General features: G+C 48.8%; 3 protein-coding genes across 8 annotated transcripts in view; all 3 read right to left on the minus strand.

Annotated features, from left to right (window-relative positions):
- Positions 1–674: 674 nt before the first annotated feature.
- LOC114842677 (CCN family member 3-like) lies at positions 675–4,802 on the minus strand. Its single transcript, XM_029128414.3, has 5 exons — positions 3,292–4,802; positions 2,908–3,136; positions 2,579–2,833; positions 1,901–2,130; positions 675–1,829 (listed from the first exon to the last, which is right to left on the minus strand). Exons 1-5 carry the CDS (start codon positions 3,325–3,327, stop codon positions 1,536–1,538), a joined length of 1,044 nt encoding a protein of 347 aa, XP_028984247.1. The 5' UTR covers positions 3,328–4,802; the 3' UTR covers positions 675–1,535.
- Positions 4,803–7,776: 2,974 nt separating this feature from the next.
- LOC114843710 (secretagogin-like) lies at positions 7,777–12,403 on the minus strand. The gene is made up of 11 exons (XM_029130524.3): positions 12,241–12,403; positions 12,060–12,130; positions 10,605–10,697; positions 9,204–9,293; positions 9,061–9,117; positions 8,906–8,983; positions 8,733–8,788; positions 8,475–8,520; positions 8,320–8,379; positions 8,141–8,209; positions 7,777–8,065 (listed from the first exon to the last, which is right to left on the minus strand). The coding sequence occupies exons 1-11, from the start codon at positions 12,308–12,310 to the stop codon at positions 7,937–7,939; spliced, it is 819 nt and encodes a 272-aa protein (XP_028986357.1). The 5' UTR covers positions 12,311–12,403; the 3' UTR covers positions 7,777–7,936.
- A 155-nt stretch (positions 12,404–12,558) lies between these two features.
- The window catches only part of LOC114843112 (F-actin-uncapping protein LRRC16A-like), a 30,159-nt gene continuing 25,954 nt past the window's right edge, over positions 12,559–16,763 (minus strand). For 4 of the 6 annotated variants that reach the window (XM_029129351.3, XM_029129349.3, XM_029129355.3 and 1 more), the window contains 6 exons: positions 16,443–16,676; positions 16,137–16,347; positions 15,731–15,767; positions 15,348–15,608; positions 15,036–15,161; positions 12,559–14,827 (listed from right to left, as the gene is read on the minus strand). In XM_029129351.3, the coding sequence (XP_028985184.1) occupies positions 14,691–14,827; positions 15,036–15,161; positions 15,348–15,608; positions 15,731–15,767; positions 16,137–16,347; positions 16,443–16,676 (1,006 nt within the window). In that variant the 3' untranslated portion in view covers positions 12,559–14,690. The remainder of the gene's footprint in view (positions 14,828–15,035; positions 15,162–15,347; positions 15,609–15,730; positions 15,768–16,136; positions 16,348–16,442; positions 16,677–16,763) is intronic. The other 2 variants (XM_029129350.3, XM_029129353.3) reach the window with 1 other exon arrangement.

Consider the following 16,763-nt stretch of genomic DNA (forward strand, 5'->3'; position numbering starts at 1 on the left):
GAGCAATCCTACAGCGAAAAGCAGCATTTTCCACTGTGACCTCCCAGGAAGGTTCAGGAGGAGAGGTCAAAGCCCACTCAGCGGAGTTCAGCTTCTCCTCCTGTGTCCCATGTAATAACTTGAACATCTGGGACAAGCGGGAACACATCTGTATGCGAGATGTGTCGAATGTGCTCATTTATTCCTACGTAGAGAGAGTTTAGATGTCTGTTTCTGTCAGACCTCTGTGAGCTGTTTATAGCAAAAAGTGTAACTATATTAAAAATAGGAGTTATTTATTCTATTCCAGGGTAATGACTATTATAGTATGGCCATGCTTTTTAGACTTATACTGTAGCAAGGGAAGGTCTAAACATAAACGCATGGCTCCTGTGTGGAAAGAACGACCCAGATGTGATTTTTCTCAAGAGATGAAGAATCAGAGAACCAAGTTGGTGATAATAGAAGAAATATATAACAAAGGACCTGTAGATGATGTCATCAAGTGTCAAACCTCAACCAGAAATTCATAAAGTACTGTAGGTAAAGTAATTCTACTACTTCCTCTCAATACCTGATGGTAAATGTACTTCCCTCGTTCATACAGCATCATTCAGGCAACCTTTTTAAATCAGTGAAAGAAATGACCTGATTCTCCATCTACACTTCCAACACAATGAAAAGAAGTATTTTAGAAAAGGAATTTGACTTTAATACCAAAAAACAGCGTAGCTCAGACAAGTACAGGGAAAGCAATGGGACGTATGGTTAAGTACAAATACTGTAGTAGAAAAACAACAAAGCAATATATACAGTTCAGTTCATGCTGACGTTGTTGTATGTTAATGCTGTGTATTAAATACACACTCAGTCAAAGAATCTTTACAGCAAGTATTTACAAAACCTTTGTCCACAGAAAAGTTGGTCACTGCCTTCAAGGAAAAGCAGGACTTATTCTTCCTAAACCGTAAACCAAACCTTTGAAATCAGCTTGATAATCAACATGATACATATGAGGGGTTCATGCAGACGTTGGAATTAACACTGAGCCCCCACTCACTCGTTTCATACAGTAGGTTAAGCCCTTGATCACGGACCAGGTCAAAGCACACGGTGGAGCTATTTCAAAAATGTGTCTCATAGTTGGAACATTCTCACTGCAGAGACGTAACAGCTCCTACGGTCCCTCGAGTCCCTGCTGCTCCTGTTCATTATTGTAATGAGACCATGACGGACTCTGTTTTAAAATGAAGGGTTATAATTCAAGCCGCTGGCTACGCTGTCAAACCTCTCACCAAATGATACTTCATGCATTTGTATGATCAGACTGATTCAAATGCATCTTCCCTCTGACTCCAAGGAAACGGCTGCGTCACAAGGATTAAGTGCTTTACTTAGCAACAGGGAACATGGCACCATTTTGTCCACAGGATGTTTCATGATAAAATCACTCTCCAGCTCACTCCGCTCTCTCTATGTGACCCTTGAAGCAGGATTTTAGGCCTGATAAGAGACCCTCACCCGCTCCGGCCTGCGTCTGACCTCTGACCTCTGACCTACAACCTCACGCTGCCGTGGCCCGGCTCGGGCGGCTCCCACGCGCCGCCGTCCCGCGGGCAGTGGCTGTGGCACACGCAGCTGACGATCACCATCACCGGCCTGCGGCTGCTTCTGCCGTCGGCGCACTGGAAGTCCACCAGGGCGGTCTTGGTGCGGTGGGGGGTGCAGCAGCGGCCGTCCACGCAGGCGCCGCAGTAGCGCGGCCGGTAGGCCTGCGCGCTGCTGCAGTTCCTGTAGGAGAGGTGCACGGCCGCCTCGCTCCGCAGCGTGCGCTGGCACCTGCCGCCTCTCTGCGGGAACACAAAGACCCACGCGTTTCCTCCCCGTCCGCCTGCGTGCACAGATTTAACCCGCTTCTCACCTTCGGTGCCAGCGGCGCCGGCTGAGTGCGGTCCCGCCGCTCGTCACAGGGTCTGATCACGCACAGGCGACTCTGCTTGACCAGCTCGCACTGGCGGTTCTTGTTGGTGACCCGCGTGGAGACCCCCACGCCGCAGGTCTGGGAGCACGCTCCCCACTCGGTGGTCTGCTCGATGCAGTTCAGGCTCGGGTCCCAGCCGCCGAACCGCACCGTCTCCTCCTGCCGGTAGGCTGCACGCGCACACACACACAGACACACACGCACGCACACGCACGCACGCACACACAAACGCGTGCGCGCACACACACACGCACGCGCACGCACGCACGCACGCACACGCACGCACGCACGCACGCACGCACACACACACACACACACGCGCACACACACACACACGCACACACACACACACACACACACACACACACACACACACACACACACACACACACACACACACACACAGCGGGGGTTAACCAGAGGCAACTGTCCTCGTCTCCTTCCTCTGTGTCCTCGTCTCCTCAGCCCTTCCTCCGCTTCCCCCCTCCCTCCCTCATTCCAGCCGCCTTCCTCCACGGAGGTCACGCACCATGTACATAACCTTTAAACTGCGCGTCTCGCACCGACGCGTCACCAGCGTCACGCGGCAGCCCCGCGTGGAATGCGCGCTCCACTCACCGGCCATGGCGACGCCTCCCAGGGCGCTGGCCTCCGCCGGCGCCTCGCACACCCACCTCTCGCAGCACTCGCCGGGCGCCTGGACCCTGCGGGGCGCGGGGCAGTCGGGCCCGGGCAGCATCACGTCCACGTGGCAGCGCGGCACGCACGCCACCTGCCCGTCGCGGCACGCGCACTGGTACTTGCAGCTGGGGAAGAAGGTCTGGCCGCTGCGGTACACGGAGCCGTCCAGGACGCACGCGCCGCCGCGCCGAGCTGGAACACAGAGACGTCGGAGCGCTCAGGGACGTCCGGCCCCGCAGCGCGTGCGGGATCGCGGCCCCACTCACCGGCGCAGACGCCCGTCCTCCCGTGCGCGTCCACGGAGTAGTCGCACTGCAGACCGCGCCGCGCGTCGCAGGGGTTCAGGTCGGAGCAGAGCTGCCCTTCCTGCCGCGCGCACACCAGGCAGCACACGCAGTCGTCCAGGATCAGGGGCACCCCGGGGGGGCACATGGGCGGCTCCTTGGGGCACTGGCACCTCCGGGGACACACCTGGGACCACGCCAACGCGAACACCTGCAGAGACCGGGCTGTTTTACTGGCATCACATACGCTGGATTTCAGTCTGATGAGCTGAACTAAAACAAACTAATTTAAAATAACTACCGTGGCTGGAAGGTGGTAAGCATTCAAATTAAGATAAAGGCCCAATAAAATAACTTGTGTCCTACCTGTGATGCCAAGACAAAGGTGAATAAAGGGGACATCCTCCAGATAGAATGGGAACTCTCTGCAGTCGGGAAAGTTGTGCTCAGTGCGGATGAGAGGAGCCGAGGTGGGAGCGCCGTGCGCCGTGCGCCGGGACCCAGGAGGGGAGGACCTTATATAGCGGGGCTGTTCTGCTGGCACCATGACAACAAGCGAGCAGGAATGTCCGAGGACTCGGCCGGAGCGTCGGAGGAAGTGTGAGATCCCGTCGGTGGACGTCACACGTGAGAGGGCTCTTTGTCGGAATGTGGAGGTCCGTGCTCATAGTTAAGTCGTTTCCTCACACGCTGAGCACTTCTGCCCACGTCACACTCTTCTTTCTGTGACGGGGAGTCCGGTCTTCACTGACAGTGGGTGGTGACCTTTTGACCTCTACACAGACCCTACCTGGGAGGTCACAGTGGAAAACAGACTCCTTCCTGCTTCCTGAAATATCACACAGTCCCTTGGAGCGGTGGGGGGTGACCTCGTTCCACACATCTGGTTTGAGATGTGTTGGGATTCGGGTGGATTAGAGATGCGGACGACCGGGTCCGTGGAACACGCCGATGGCTTTCATTTTGCTCCAGCGACTTTCACGGCTCCCTCAGACGCTATAAAAAAGCGAGCGTAAGTCTGGATAGGAATGAAAGAACATCTGGACATGTGCGAGATGAAAAATAATAATCCTGCTCTTGTCTGAGCTCTGCGTTTGAGTCGACACATGTCCTACAGGCCCCTGGTGTGTAATCGGCAGCAGGCAGAAGGTTGACACGCAAACATGTTTTGGTTTAATTCTCCAGCATTTGGTGCTGAACAGTCCGGTTCCACCCACCGTTTTATTTAGGCCAGTTTGAATTGTTGCCATAGTAATACGTTGTTTTTGGCTCAGCCGGATTCGCTGCGAGTATAAATTACCGCCCGGCCGTTTACTCGACGCTGGAACGTCCCGCGTCTCCGCCGGGCGCCTCCGATCAGCAGCGGCGGCGGCCTCGTGAGCGGCCAACAGTTCTGCCGGATTCTTGAATTATTTCTAGTTAGAGTCAAAGAATGTCAAACTGCACAGACGGAGGAGTCCTCATCAGCTTTGACCTTTTCAATAACTAGATTGTCCCCGTTCACGCCTCAGGTGAACGGACAAATAGCCTCCACGTCTTCCTTCAGAGCATCATTGTGTTGTAATCAGCGTTTAACTCTCTGGTTCCTCCGTCTGTGAAACTCCTCCTCTGGGCCCTGACGGACGGTCTGGCGACTGAGCGGAGGCCGAGCTGCTGCTGCCAGGCGGGTGGCGCGGATGTTTCTGTCTGGGCCCGGTGGCTGTTGCTGTTGGACTCGGGTCCTGCCGGGCGGTCGGGCCACACGCTGCGACTCGCTGACGGTTTACGCAGGCGGTCCAGCATCATCAATGCTTCTGCGGAAAGTCGTAAACAAGAAGAGCAGAACACGCGTGTGGCCCGTCTGCGTCCAAGGACATTCAGTCCAGTTACACCTTACGTAGTGTTTCCATAGGAACATGATGTCACCAGGAGCTGGATGCTTTAAGTCATTAACTGTCTGAACAGTGCATGTTTAACCCTCAGGACTGAGTGAGTTTGATCAGAGCTCCCCCAAAGGAAACCAGACGACTGGTAATTCCACATCGCTAACATCACAGTTCCTCTGGTCCACAGGCCCTTTTTCACATCGTTCAACTCCGGCTTCCAGGCTTTACAGCGCATGACTCCGGCTGAGTGGAATCATGCTCGCTGTTGATTTGCCTGTTATTAGACACAGAGCGTCCACAAAGGTCCAGGAGCACATGGCGCAGGTGTTTCAGAGCAGTGTGTGGCACGCTACGAGTCCATCTGTCGTCCGTCCGCTTGCGTTCCCCACGCTCCGTTCGCGTCGCGCAGCTCCGTGTCGACGGCGTTGCCAAGCGGCATCCTGGGAGGTCGCCACATGTTCTGCCACCGGGAGCTGCGGGAGTCGGACACCGCTGAACACGAGTGAGGGCGATGGAGGAGGATGGAGTGGAGGCAGTGGTGACAGGATGGAGCTGAATCAAACGTGTCTCTGTGTGTTTATATTAGTGCATTAATAATGAAGTGCATTCTGTGGATGGGTTGAGTCTCTGATGTGCTTCAAGTCTGAGTCACATGTTTTTCAACCAGGTTGAGTCGAGACCCTTTTCCAACAAAACGCTCCTCGTGGTCGACTCTCCGCCGCTGGACGGCAAATACGCCGCTCGTCTGCTTTTTACACGGCCTCAGTGTGACGCACTCGCACTTTGTTACAGAACAAGTGACGCTGTGAAAAGGAAACGTCCCAGACAGAGATACTCTTTTTACTTGTTGATTCTCGTCATAAAGGATTTGCTTGTTGTCATTTCGCTGCCTGTCTCACTCTGATCATGGCTGTTTCTGTTATAGAAGCTCATTTAAATGATTACTGATACTATTTATATTTTTCTTCTAATATAAAGGTTCAGAATTACGGGACTTTGCTGAAACCATGGCAACCAGCGACCCGGCAGATCAATACGTTGTGAGTTACGTGAGCTCCGTTTAACGCATGGGAATGTTGGGTTTCACCTAGGAGAAGGACAGAAACGCAGCCTCAAAGAAGACGTGTAGGCTCCACAATTTACAGCAGCTTTCTTAATGTTGTTTACTCAGTTAGCAGCCCCTGGTGGCAGAGTAAAGAGGAAACCAGGGAACAGACCTGGAAAAGCAGTGGGCCCTTTGAGGAGCCCGGGGCCGCGGCTTTGCCCGGCTCCAGACATGCTTCTGAAGAAAAAGGTTTTCCTCAATGATGCCTAATTTTAGATGTTGATCGTTAGATGATTGTCGTTGAGACGTGAGGAGAACTTGAGGCCTATAGGTTGTATAAACTATAGCTTGGCTTTTCTACATGTACAGTTGTCAGCTGTCATAACATTATTTTTCAGTGCCTTGAATTTAAGTATTTCTAAGTATTTCTAGGAGTTAATACCTGTAGTTACAGAATAGAGTACTCTAAATATGACCTTTAAATACAGTACATAGGTCCAAGGTCTGCAATGTGTCGGTTTGACCACTAGAGGGCGGAATAAAACAATGTGAAACTTCAGCGATGCGTATTATATAAAAAAGAACTTTCCTGGGTAAAAAAACGTCTCCAGTAAATCAGTATTAATGCAAATGGTCTTTGAAAAGGTCACTGATCATTAATATATTTATTGCATATAGATGTGTGTAATACTGTGACCAGGTTTAGATGTGAAAAGCACTGGATGGGGTTCACACAAGGAGCACATTCACAATGTGTGGAGGAAACCTGGGCCTGTTTGTTTGGAGACATCTGCGAGTGACTGTTTCCAAAGCGAATTCAAAAATATGGTTTTGCTTCAACTGCATCCAGGCTGTAATGCAGACACCAGGGAGCTATAGAATAAATTAAACTTTTTCTTTGGGGGGGCAGTTAATGAAGGCATGGACAGATTCAGTACAGATCACAGACCTGCAGTCTCATCATTTCATGATGCAATGACAATCAAATGAACAGAGTGCATATAGTATATTCAGTTAAAATAGTCCAGGTTCAGCCTGAATGGAAGTAATTCAGTTAACAACATTGTGCAGATGGGAATATTAAAAGACAGTAGATCAGTTCCAGCTCCTCTAACGACTAGACTGTCCACCTTCAGATAAAACCAGAGTACTCAGTCTATTTGACAAATGGACATAAACAAATAGTGAATCACAGAAATCGCCTTTTACTGCAGCACAAAAACACTTAAACATCAAGTAAATGAGCCCTGAGCTCCAGCGCAGGGCAAAGCTTTCAGCCCAAATGGGACAGTGTTTGTTTTGCAGCAGCTGCTCGGAGCAGGCAAACACTCACGGTATCATACGCCCTCAGGCCTCCATCTCTGTATACACACGCAAACAGGCGGAGTGTGTCCAGTGTCCTGTCCGTAAACACACACGGAGCTCGCACATGTACAGTAGCGACTACATGGGGTTTCTCACCACAGGAGCGTCCAGTGGTCTGAGGCCGAATGAAGCTTTTAGGGGCATTAGCTGCCCTTTAGAGGCTCCTCATCTACAGAAGCATGTGGGGTTTCATGATGGGTGCCATCACACTCGTCTGTGTATGTGTAGCGGAAACGAAGCTTTTCACGTCTGGTGTTCAGGCCTGGGTTAACGTCTGTATCTCCAACTCCGATTTTTCAACTACTTTGATGTACGTTATTGACTGTGACTTAACAAACCACACGTGGCTTCAAGCTCAGAATCGATTACAGAATCTTGCTCTGTTATCAAGGAAACTAGCATCAGCCTGTGATAATAGAATGTTCAGTCTCACGTCTCTGTGGTGTTTGTACTTCATCATGATCATTATATTGAACCAAAGCTTCTACTGGTGGTGGAAGTTTAAATTATACATTTATTTGGGAATTTGGAATCTGAATCATTATTAAGCTAATTATTAACATGCAGACACACAAAGGATGTGCAGCCATTTATTGTCATTACACAGAGTCACACTCATATTCAGGGTTAAATAGCGCTACATAAATACTGACCTGACGTTAACTAGCAATCAGGCCTTGGAACAGCCCTGACCAGGCAACAGGCGACTGATGATGCAGCGTCATTACACAGGTCTTTAAAGGCTGGGCCTGACCCCCAGACACAGCGCCAGCTCGTTCCTCTGGATCTTCCCGTCTTTGTTGACGTCACAGTGGCGCAGCAGCATGGCCCGCAGCTTGTCCAGCTCAGAACCCGTGATATTGGGCTGTAGAGGAGGGGAGAGAGGCAGATGAGCCTCGGGAATGATTCAGCCTGATAGAAAAAGCACCCTGACTCTTACCCTGACCAGCCCCATCATGTCTTTGACGAAGCCGTCCACCTCAGGACCCTCCAGTGCTCCCGTCTGACTCTGAGCAAAGCACAGGGAGGATGTGAGGAATAGAAGCATGTGCCATAAATACAAACGTGTGATCTAAGCACAGCCCAAACATGCAACCCCCAATGCGTTACAATACGTACAACATCGTAATGCTGAAAGATTTTCTCAAAGTCTCGTTTCCTCTCCTCTTTACTGCAGGCCTTGGAGAAACGAGCGGGGAAAGTGAGTAGAAATAACACAACTCAACTCAATGAAATGATGACGACCTCGCGTTTTTATTTGACAGTTCACTTACATCCATCTGGAACTGAAGCAGGAAATTCTCTTCTAGAGCCAATATCCTAATAAAGACACAAATACAGAAGTTACTGCAGGTCCTAAAATGACCAAAGTCATCTCTCGTTGGTGTTTTTAGAAATACTATCCACATTTCCTTCCTTTTATGTAGTTACATCATACAGTAGTTGTGGCAGTACTGAAACAGTCCTTTAGTCACTGTGTCAACTCTAGGTGTAAAAATCCTCTGTCATAACCATCAGCTGCTGGTTTTTACCTGGCCAAGTCATTCAAATCCAAACGTCCATCCTTGTTTTTGTCAAAGATTTTCATCTGTAATGAAAAAAGTTACTGAGAACAATGTATTCATAACAAGATATGCTAAAGTGTATTTGTCCTGTGTGTGCGCGTGTGTGCGTGCGTGCGTGCGTGCGTGTGTGTGTCTGTTACCATTGTGTCAGTGTACTCCTCTAACTTGTCAGATGAAACCATCTTGTGGTGCAGCTCCAGCAGGTCTTTTAAAAAAGCCTAAGAGACGTTTGACACAATCAGCCCTCAGCTCTCGAAGGGTCGAACCGTTTGTTATTTGCTCTAAAACACCTCACCTTGAGCTCCTGAGCAGAGATGTAGCCGCTGCAGTCGGCGTCGTACTTTCTCCATATCTGCAGTGGACACGAGAGGCTCAGTGACATCTTTCAGTACAGACAAGTCCAGTGACCTCCACACACACACTGAGCTGCGGTCTCACCTTCATGAACTCAACACTGTTGTCCAGAGGAGCCTCTCTGCGGAAAATGAGCAGGAAGTTCTCATCTTCAGGCAGAATCATGTTGGCTAACTGGACAGGAGAGAGCAGTGAGGGAGTAATGGTGATCTCCCAGTTTCCTCCAGCACAAACACCAGAACATTTAAGTCTACTGTGGTTTGCATACGCAGCCTTTATCAGATTTTCCATCACATGTCTGTGGGTTCTCCTGATCTGCGGTGATTCCTACATAACCTAACATGCACTAGCTCCTCCTTGGTTGATTTCAAGTCCAGATTTCTCCTCCTGCTCTTAGTCTGAGCCCAAATTGGTCTGATTCTTGTACAAGACAGCACACGTATGTTTCACATATGTGTGAAACATGTCTGTCACACTTTGCTGGTGTCAGCAAATTGTTACCACAGAAGAAGTCCAAAACCCAAACCCCCGTCTGAGCAAACGCAGTGTTGTTGTTTCACAGCGTGTGTGTTTAAAGGTGCTGCTGTCAGGCTTGAGTCCGCTGCATATACTGTACATTCTGCTAACAGGCCAAAGGAAAGCAGGCTGCATTGAAAGCACTGACGTGCGTTTCATATCTGGAGGAAGTGAACGCTGTGTGGTACAGATCAGCCGTGATACCAGTCAGAGCAGAACTAAGAGCCATCACAGGAAACTGTGGCTTTCAGACAGACACGCGCTTTCGTACTGCAAGTGTACGGTAAACAGAGGCAGTAGAATGAATGTAGTACTGTGTATAATACGCATGGAAGCATCAGTGGACTATGAGGGCGGGACAGTGAACAGAGCTAAACCACCTGTGCACATGCAAACAGCACTGTATGAGCACATATTAGCATATTAACAACACACAATGACTGAACGGCCTGACTCAAATGATGTGAACGACCTACAGCACCGGTATGTATTGTAATTACATCTAATTAATTACAATACATTTCCCCCCTCAGGGGAAATTGGAAGAGCAGGAGACGGAGTCAGCGCATCCGACTGCTGCTCACAGACGGCCGATTAGCGCTCGTCCACGGTGAGTCACCATTAGCGGCCATTAGACTGTTCGTTTTTGCTGCGGGCGAAGACTTCGGCTGCCACACAGAAATGTCACCAGCGGAAGCAGTGCTGCCGCGCCAGGAGCTGCATCTGTGCACACCCAGGAGCTTTACATGCAGGGGAACCAGTGATGCAGCCAGAGGCAGGATCACCGCGGCCATAGGAGTCATAGGAGCGCTATCGTTGTCATGGAAACGTGACATAATTGAAAGATGAAGGTCGATGCGGTGAAAGTGAGAGATTTGTCTTAACTGCATTTTAAAAAGCGATTATTCCCAAAGGAAGTGCTCATTTGTGTGAAAGCTGTGATCTGAAAAGCGGCGAATGAAGTCGTACCTCCTGAATCTGTAGCTTCCCATCAGCAGTGACATCGTAGGCGGACATGAACCTCTGCTTCAGCCTCTGAACGCGCTCCTCGGTCACCTTCTCCTGAAAGCATATAATGGTACAAACACACCAACTTCAATTACACATAAATGTACTCTCTCGACCAAAGCATCAAAAGCCACCGATAGAAAACCAACAAACACTAAAGGAGACAGTGATGAGGACAATGTGGTGAGAACTGAAAAGCCAAATATCAAGTATTTACAGTTTGTACAAAAAAAATGTCAGGACAAATACTTCACAGCGTGAGTCACAGTTATTTTAAGAAATGTCACCATGGATACTTGTAGTCTTCTACTTTCCCCTCAAGGTCTGCTTTCTAAATAACCATTGGCTCAATACTTAAAGGGTTCAATCAGTTTATCCTGCACTCTGGCCTGCGATGGTTTTAATACACAGAACAGTCCAGTAAATAATGAGTCGGCGTCAGTGAGGGGGAACCTCCGGTAGTGTCACAATAGGCTGTGTCCCTTCGCAGACTCCTTTATCCCTACTGTAACTATAGCAACCTGTTAATCGATGGTGCCGAGACCTGAGTGACGGTACACAGTCTGCAGACTAGAAGGTGCCAGCGGGAGTCTGTGTCTCTTCTGTTTGTTTGGGTTCTGAACAAAGGTCAATATTTCCAATGTACAGTAGTATGTACAGTGGGTATAAAGCACAGGAAACAGAGAAACACACAGCCTCTGGAGGAACAGATAAATATTGGAGCCTCTCTTCACAAAGTGCTGTGTGGCCGGCGGTCTGATGTTTTAGTCCAACCGCATTAGATGATATTATAGGGGCCAGTGTTTCACCCCCCGTGGACGTTCTCCACCCATTAGAACTGTTCGTTAGCAAAGCAGCATGGGAGTAAACAAAATCAGACATTGGCGTCCACGCCCAAGCGTGAACCCACGCGCTGCAGCCTTCCACCCCGGAGGCCCAATCACAGCCAATTCAAGGGCTCGTGATAGTGAGCAGAGCTCTTTAATTGTGTCTAACGTCTTTACAGTCACTCCATCCGTCCACGTTACACATAGAGGTTTACTGTAGCTGCCCACAAGCTGCGATGCGAAACCAATGGCATATTCCTTCTTGCCTTTATTTGAAGAACCTGCAACTAAATAGATCCTGTAATGAGCCAAGATCGGCACATTTCTATGCATTAGTCCATTTTCTCTGAAATAAAACTATTAAAAGCACCAGTTCTGATTTGAACTAGTGTCAGCTTTAATTTAAGCAAGTTCAATTTGCAGGTAACATAAACATACAAGAATCAAAGGTTCCATTTGTACAGTAGAAGCTAATTTCTTCCCAAAATATAAAATACAGTCACAATAACTTCGATAGATTGAGTCAGTGTGACACACCTTCAAGCCAGTGACAGCGTGTCCATCACTCCTTACAGAGGAGCCGACTCACCTGAGGTCCCAGCTGTTTCATCATGTGACGGAAAAAGGCGTCCAGCTCTTTGCCCTCGATGTAGCCGTTATCTGCTCAAACACAAAACCGAAGACGTCTTTAGGCACATAAATGTAAAAGCAGCATTTTTATTTCCTGTCATGACTATCTAAGAGGCAAACCAAGCATCATGAACTCTCACCATCCGCATCAAAGTGTTGCCATATTTCCAGGAAACCAGCTGCATCCAGGTTTTCAAAGGCACAGTCCATCTTTAAAAAAATAACAAATTCCGCTCTATTCACAGACCGAGGTGCACAGAAGTGTGAGTCAGCAGCTTGGTTGGCAGATGCTCACTCAGACTTTGAAAAGGAAACCACACCTCCGGGTGTGTGTGTGTGTGTGTGTGTGTGTGGGGGGGGGGGGGGGGGGGGGGGGGGGGGGGGGGGGGGGAACAGAGCAGCGTTTGCCATCTGGTGGACGCGAACTGCAAACAGAGCTTTGACACGGGACAACGTAGGAATGTCAGAGTCTGTAAAATCATTTTAATATAAATGTCAAACACCAGTAGAAGAACTTAAACACAGTGATCCTACAAATAACTACTGAACGCAATGCATCAGTCAAATTGTGTCTTTTCTGCCTCAGGCTGGGAGAAACATTAAGGTGATTACATATAAGAACTAATTAATACATGCTCATTGTTAATTTCTACATTTATTAACAAAATGTACAAGCGAGAGTAAAAAGAACAAAAGAGCAGGACATTTATTCAAAATAAGTTACACACAAACCCCCAGCGGAGCCGCGTACTGGGCCTGTGTTCACACAGTGAAGCCGTGCGGTCGTGTGCATCCGCCTGCACGTCTCCATCACACCTATACATAGAACTCACAGCCACGTCATGCAGTTTTTGTTTCACGTTCCGCACCGACAAAAACAAAGTGGGCGCGTATTTTTAGGATGTCACAGGAAATCATTGTCATCAAACATAAAACCTGACGGAAACACAACCAGCTGCTTCTGGAATCCCACACAGAAAGCAAGAAAAGCCTGAAGCGTCCCAGTTATTACGCACTGTGTGTGTGTGTGGCATTCTTCAGCATCATGGAACTTAAAGTTATTGACATCACGTACAGATTCATTACTTACATTAAGAGCATTTTGTTTATTTTATATCTTGATAGTGACAAAAAAGCAAAACCTAATGCACTGTATATCACAAGTAGACACTGACAGACAAGACAGGAAAAGGTGCATCTGTAAGAACCTTTGGCCCCGACTTCAACTGGACTTGAATACAGTACAGTAGAACTCCTCACACACTGACTGCGTGCAAAGAGCTGAGGTCCGGTTTCCATCTGCCTTCAATGTTCAGAAAACTAACGTTAAGAGTAGAACAGCGGCCCAAATCAATAGGAATAGGAAGGAGTCTGGACGTTTGTAAAGCATGTGTATACTGTACTCGTGCTGACTTGTCACTTTCTGCCATAAATTAGATGTAAAACCGCCCAGTTCGACATTAACGTTCATGCTACGGGTGTTTTTAAAGAGTGCACTCAGAAAAACGAGCGATCATCCTGAGACCGGTCTTGCTGCTCAACACAAGCATCATGATTACAGCGGTTCAGTAGAAGCTACAAGACGTGTCTCACGCACACGTACACGCACACACATATTACAGGAAAACGCTGTCACCACATCAAATGAATAAACAGGACGCCTTAGTGTGCTACCAGAACTGAGGGTCAAAGGTCAACCTGTAAGCGTGTGGCCATCACTGGCATAGCTCCAGAGTTAATAACACCACAAAGCCAAAAACATGATGATGGCACTTTACGTTTTCTTTTTTTTTTTTACTCTTGACTTTAATGAAGAACAAAAAACATAGTAGTTAAATGTAAAAGTCAGACTCGTGTTTCTTCCACAGTGTTTAGTGTTAACAGTGCTGAAGCCTTATTGATTGATTGCTGAAGGTACAGTGTTCTACAGTCCTTCCAGTGCTTCTGGTGCTCAGTCAAGTCGTGTTTTGGGGTTTGACAGTCCCTCTGAGTAATTACTTTGACCTTCAACCTACATTAAATGTGTACTTGTGAATTCTGTTAGTGCTGAAATGCTCACCTGTTTCCCTAGAGATAAATTGCATAATGTATTCAGTCAACTCTGAAGTCTACGCAAAAGTTTGCGCATACTGAAAATAGCATTTATAAAAATTTATATAAATATAGTGAAGAAGAACAAAATGCCGTTGGGCCTTAGTCTGGTTGCTTGAGTTCAAGTACAGTGGTATTTGTGTTTATTGTGTTTGGTCCCTGGGAAAAAAGCTACTGTGACAAACATAAAGAGATTAATAAATACAGTGAACTTTCATAAAGTGTTCTTGATGTTTAGATTCTTAGTGGCTTATCTCATTATAATCATAATTCAGGTTTGTCATTCACTGGGTGAGTCGGGTTAACAGTTACTCAAATCCTGAAGAGTGTATTCTGAGAGCTTTTCTCAGGGAAAGGAAGCGTTTAGGAGATTCAGCAGTTTCTGTTTGGTTGACCAGGAGACGTGACGTGACCAGTTTGTTTCTTTTTTTTGCAGTCAGGGCATTAATGCAACCTTTTGCATTACATTTCCCCTGCTGTAAAACGGAGGCAGCGTGGCTCATATTAAAATAAAGTCTTTGTCTGCCTCCTCCCCAGAGTCGGACGACTTCTTGCCTGCGGCCTTGTCCTTGTCGGGGTTCTTGGTCTTGAAGGGACCGTGTTCCTCAGAGTTGGCTCGGAGGGGGCTGGGCCTCCCTGAAAACGAGAGAGGGGGTGAGAATAATGTCAAATATGTATAAAACACATAAAAGATGCAGGGGAAGTGAACACACGCCCCAAAGGGGACAATTACTGTAAGTCAAACATCTGTCAAGAGAAAATCCAGATGTTACTGATGCGGCCTCCTACTGTACACCTCACAACCAGCTTAAAGCTGCCCACCCTCCTTCACACAGTGCTTTACCTTCCTGAGTGCTTTTCGTTGACTGGCCGTCCCTGTCCTTCTCGGACGGCGCCCTCTTCAGGGTGGCAGGCAGAACTGCTGCTTTAGTCGCGGCAGCGCCGCTGACGGGGGCCTCCGAGCTCTCATCTGTCAGGAAGACAACGAGGAAGCAAACTCACCACGGCGCTCACAGGAGCATCCGCGTTAAAGCTGCTTGGCCGCTAAATTCAAATGCCATTCAATGCGTTACAACTTCTACATCACACCACACTGGGCCAAGTGTTGGACAATGAGAATAGGTAAAAGAAAGCTGGTGCAACTGTAAGTCCCTACCTGTGCTCCTGCTGCTGCTGGTGGTCCTGGGCTTCTGAGGGATGGTGGGGCGGGCAGCCAGGGCCGGCTTCGCGCCCTGTGGCACTGGCGGTTTGGGACTCAGCGGTCCAGCGGGAGAGCTGGAGGAGGACGCAGCTCTGAGGCGAGAGGCTGCTTCGAGCTTGGGCTCCACGCGAGGCTTCTCTGGGGAACCAGGGTCCGGTTTATTAGTGGAACCACTGGGACCCCGGCTTTCTGGAGCCGTGGGCTGCGGCTTGGCTGCTAGTACACACACACACACACACACACACACACACACACAGACACACAAAGAATGTGTTAACAGTTTTACATCAATAAAAGCTAATGAAAAAGTGACATAATGAAGGCAAGCAAAGACTCACGTGCTGCACCGCTGTCAGGTCTGTCTGGACTGGAAGACTGAAAGAAACAAGCACAACATACTCCTTCACTTCCAGCGGGTCAACAGTGATTCCCCAAACGTGACATCGTGCAGGCAGAACATACAGTAAGTGTCAAGACGTTTTTTTTACAGTGAACCTGTGACACTGACTGTGGAGCAACTCACTGCCAGAGGGAGGCGCCTTCGTGTTCAGTCTAAAGCTACAGCTCTTTTTGCCTGCTTCACTCAGAGGCCCAGACAGACGCACATCTGGCAGCCGGGCCTGCTGTGTCATCTCAGCTCCGCTGCTTGTTTCTCAAACTCGAACCCATAAGTTGTAAGCATCAAAATGAATCTGAACTATTTTAACACTCAGCTTCATCCCCCTGGGTTCACTCTGACCGCACCTTGTGTGCTCTCCTCTCGTGCTTGGCCTTCATCTCTGCTAGGAGCCCGCTGCCCATCATCTGGACCCCTGGGTACCGCCGCCCCCCCTGAGGACTCCCTCTGCCGTCAGAAGCCTCCCAGGGCTCGTCCATGGAGTCGGGCGTGCGCAGCTCCTCTGACCGGTCCGAGCTGCTGCTGTAGTCAGTGGGCTGTGAGCGACTGGAGGCATCTCTGCAGACGGAAATTGATTGAAAGGGCAAAAGAGAGACAGTTAGGGCACTGAAACAGACCTAATTAGAAATTATTTCATTTCATTTAATCCATACCTGGATTTCGGCTCCAGTGGAGGGCTCTTCACTGCCACCTTCGGTGAAGACGGCTCCTCTGGGATGGAGGAAGCCGGTGCTGGGCCTCCAGGCGCCAACGATGCTCCGGCGGATGGAGCGGTCGCCTGGTGTTTGTCGGATTTGTCGGATTTGGAGGATCGCTTGATAAGGTTGAGGAACCCGCCTTTTTTCTTCTTCTCTCCGTCATGAGATTCTGAACTCTTCAGGGAACGTCTGAAAATAAGTCAAAAGGACACAAAAAACTGTTTAGTACACAGGTAGGAAATAAAATATTAATTATGAGGAAAAGCAGCACAATCC

This window comes from Betta splendens, chromosome 16 (genome assembly GCF_900634795.4).
Source record: "Betta splendens chromosome 16, fBetSpl5.4, whole genome shotgun sequence".
Lineage (NCBI taxonomy): Eukaryota > Metazoa > Chordata > Actinopteri > Anabantiformes > Osphronemidae > Betta > Betta splendens.

Excerpts from the sequence above, each read along its gene's own strand:
- LOC114842677 (XM_029128414.3), bottom strand. The coding sequence starts at position 3,327 with ATGTCCCCTTTATTCACCTTTGTCTTGGCATCACAG. Across the intron at positions 3,137-3,291 it reads CCTTTGTCTTGGCATCACAG|GTGTTCGCGTTGGCGTGGTC; the intron begins GTAGGACACAAG and ends CGGTCTCTGCAG. Across the intron at positions 2,131-2,578 it reads GGGAGGCGTCGCCATGGCCG|CCTACCGGCAGGAGGAGACG; the intron begins GTGAGTGGAGCG and ends GTGCGCGTGCAG.
- LOC114843710 (XM_029130524.3), bottom strand. The coding sequence starts at position 12,310 with ATGGACTGTGCCTTTGAAAACCTGGATGCAGCTGGTTTCCTGGAAATA. Across the intron at positions 8,521-8,732 it reads GATTTGAATGACTTGGCCAG|GATATTGGCTCTAGAAGAGA; the intron begins GTAAAAACCAGC and ends TGTCTTTATTAG. Across the intron at positions 8,380-8,474 it reads TGCTTCAGTTCCAGATGGAT|GCCTGCAGTAAAGAGGAGAG; the intron begins GTAAGTGAACTG and ends CGTTTCTCCAAG.